The following is a 3275-nucleotide window of genomic DNA, read 5'->3' as shown; positions in this document are numbered from 1 at the left end:
CACAAACTCAGATGGGCTAGCCCTGAACATGAAGAGAATATTAGTAGAATATATTATTAAGAAAAGAAGAGGATGCAGGTTGAAGAGGTGTATTAACCTTGGATGAAAGAAAACAGTAAAACAGCTGTTAGTAGCAGAAGCATGTGCAGCAGCAGCAAGGAGTCCAATATGCATGCTATCACTAGATAAAACAGATGATGGTACAATAGTCTGGGGCCGAGTGGCTCGCCGGATTCCCAAAAAGAGTTGATTCTTTTCATTCCTGGAAATAAGTAATAGGGTTAGTAATATGTGCAATGCAACATAGTAGGGTTAGAAGTATAGTCACAGTCCACACAGTAAACGTACAACAAAAAAGATTTATACCTGATGAAAATGACAGAATCCCCAGCTACTAGTCGCTTAGCACTGACAAAGACACTCCACCCAGTAGTTAGGAGATGTCGTTTGGGCTGTCCTGCATAATCACACCGAACCCATGTAAGTCATTGCTATTACGAACAAAAAAAAGAGAAGAAGGATTCAAATCAACTGGCTTAATATAAACAAGTAATAATTCCAATTTATAATAGAAACCGCAAGAACACATAGCATTCGTAGTTACTTCAACTTAACCAAACAATAGTAGTGAAAATAACAGCAGAATGCTGCTTCAGGACATACTTAACAGCCAAATGAAATTTCTACACTGGCGACTACAGTTACAAAGAATTTCATCAAAGTAGTAACCATCAAAGATAGAACAAATATATGCTATTAAAGGGATCATCAACTAACACCAAGGAAAGGTGAAACCTACCCCTAAAGATATGCCTAAACTTCCATTCAACATCATGGAGATCCCTTGCAATCAGTTCTTGAGCTGGTGGCTGCAGTGTGTAATCCTGCAACATGGAAGAGACAAGATATCAAAGGAGTACATATAGCAGCAAGTAACAAAATTCTAGCGAGTAAGCTACAGAAAGAGTATTCTACATACCAGTGGAGGAAAAACTTTCTCAGCAGCACGTCTAGGAACAGAGAAGCCTCCATGAGTACTGGTATCACTAGCTGTGAGAGTCTTGCAGAAATAGTTGCTAGGTTGCTTGCTCGGGATCCCTAACTCAATTGGTACAAATGTTTCCTTCTGCTCCTCCTATAACAACACCAATTTAAAAAGTTTATAAATCACCTATTCACAGACTAGAGTGAACTAAAAACTCGTTATGTATAATGTATGTACCGGTGTCAATGGTTGAAGTGTCATTTGAGCATAAACTTCATCCGTCTCCACATCTGCCTGAAAAGTAGAAACGAAACCCATACTCACAAAGCACATCATCCCAAAAACTACTTTAAAAGTGAAATTGAAATTTGGAAAAGGACAGGGAACTAACTACGCACATGCATTGTAACATTATGGAGCTGGCATATCAATTGTGGTNGAACAAAAAAAAGAGAAGAAGGATTCAAATCAACTGGCTTAATATAAACAAGTAATAATTCCAATTTATAATAGAAACCGCAAGAACACATAGCATTCGTAGTTACTTCAACTTAACCAAACAATAGTAGTGAAAATAACAGCAGAATGCTGCTTCAGGACATACTTAACAGCCAAATGAAATTTCTACACTGGCGACTACAGTTACAAAGAATTTCATCAAAGTAGTAACCATCAAAGATAGAACAAATATATGCTATTAAAGGGATCATCAACTAACACCAAGGAAAGGTGAAACCTACCCCTAAAGATATGCCTAAACTTCCATTCAACATCATGGAGATCCCTTGCAATCAGTTCTTGAGCTGGTGGCTGCAGTGTGTAATCCTGCAACATGGAAGAGACAAGATATCAAAGGAGTACATATAGCAGCAAGTAACAAAATTCTAGCGAGTAAGCTACAGAAAGAGTATTCTACATACCAGTGGAGGAAAAACTTTCTCAGCAGCACGTCTAGGAACAGAGAAGCCTCCATGAGTACTGGTATCACTAGCTGTGAGAGTCTTGCAGAAATAGTTGCTAGGTTGCTTGCTCGGGATCCCTAACTCAATTGGTACAAATGTTTCCTTCTGCTCCTCCTATAACAACACCAATTTAAAAAGTTTATAAATCACCTATTCACAGACTAGAGTGAACTAAAAACTCGTTATGTATAATGTATGTACCGGTGTCAATGGTTGAAGTGTCATTTGAGCATAAACTTCATCCGTCTCCACATCTGCCTGAAAAGTAGAAACGAAACCCATACTCACAAAGCACATCATCCCAAAAACTACTTTAAAAGTGAAATTGAAATTTGGAAAAGGACAGGGAACTAACTACGCACATGCATTGTAACATTATGGAGCTGGCATATCAATTGTGGTGGTAGGCTTGGGTAATTGGGTATGTGACCATCAACTTCCTTATTAGTTGTAGCAGCTACCTACAAGTACACTTCAATTTAAATGGAAATGCCCAAATATAAAACAAGTGAAAAATTAAAAATAAAGCTCCATACTCACTCCCTTTAAACAACACTTTCACACAAAAAAAACACCAATCTTTAAACCAAAAGAAGTATGAAGAAGAAGAAGAAGAAGGAACCTGTTCACTGTGACCCTGTGGAAAGTAAACAACACGACTACCAGATGATGGAAGAGAGACCAATGGTCCAGCACAAGCATGCCACAGCTCAGAATTCAGACATTTCTCTCCTGTTACAAAACACACAAACTAAGAAAAACTTGTCCAGTAACAAAAAAAGAATTGAAATCAGAGACTAAAGAGAAGAAACAAAACACCTTCATGACCCTGTTGACCCAATCCAGATGACGACAGCTTCATGTCTAATTCAACTTTCAGAAAACCAAAGTCACAAACTTTCAAAACCCTAATTTCCGTACAATTATTAAAATAAAAAATCTAATCTTCACTTCCAGCTACTACAGTAGCTATAACTCTTTAGCTCCGGAAGCACAAACTCGTCTTTCTCCATCTCCTTTTCTCAAAAACCCCCAAAATCCACTCACCATGAAAAAGCTCAGAGAAAACCTTGAATCAAACCCTTAACCACAAGAAACCCCATTCCTTCAAACCTTTTCATCATCAAACCATGAACAAACTCTCAAAACTCTTAACAAACTACGCATTGAGCAGCAACATCACTCACAAAAGAAAGCTTCAAACTTTCCAAGTTAAGACTAAACACGCCCCCTTTCTTCTTTTGAGATCTTTGTTATAGAAATAAAAGAACAAATCTTTCTTCAACTTGGCTTCTCCTCTCGTGTGGTAAAAAAAAAAAAAAAAAAAA

At 37.7% G+C, this 3275-nt stretch overlaps 1 protein-coding gene across 2 annotated transcripts in view; it reads right to left on the bottom strand.

Moving 5' to 3' along the window:
• LOC104732603 (auxin response factor 8) overlaps positions 1–3269 on the bottom strand; it is a 7144-nt gene extending 3875 nt beyond the window's left edge. Inside the window, exons 1-8 of one of the 2 annotated variants that reach the window (XM_010452166.2) lie at positions 2767–3269; positions 2570–2679; positions 2310–2408; positions 2149–2205; positions 1906–2061; positions 1726–1810; positions 367–457; positions 98–262 (exon numbers count right to left, since the gene is read on the bottom strand). In XM_010452166.2, coding sequence (XP_010450468.1) covers positions 98–262; positions 367–457; positions 1726–1810; positions 1906–2061; positions 2149–2205; positions 2310–2408; positions 2570–2679; positions 2767–2809 — 806 coding nt within the window. In that variant the 5' untranslated portion in view covers positions 2810–3269. Of the gene's footprint in view, positions 1–97; positions 263–366; positions 458–799; positions 885–979; positions 1136–1222; positions 1280–1383; positions 1423–1725; positions 1811–1905; positions 2062–2148; positions 2206–2309; positions 2409–2569; positions 2680–2766 lie in introns of those variants that run through there. The other variant, XM_010452165.2, reaches the window with a different exon arrangement.

Source organism: Camelina sativa, chromosome 12 (genome assembly GCF_000633955.1).
Source record: "Camelina sativa cultivar DH55 chromosome 12, Cs, whole genome shotgun sequence".
NCBI classification, from domain to species: Eukaryota; Viridiplantae; Streptophyta; class Magnoliopsida; order Brassicales; family Brassicaceae; genus Camelina; species Camelina sativa.
The sequence above is the reverse complement of the archived record's forward strand: the minus strand, read 5'-3'. Positions and strand labels throughout refer to the sequence as shown.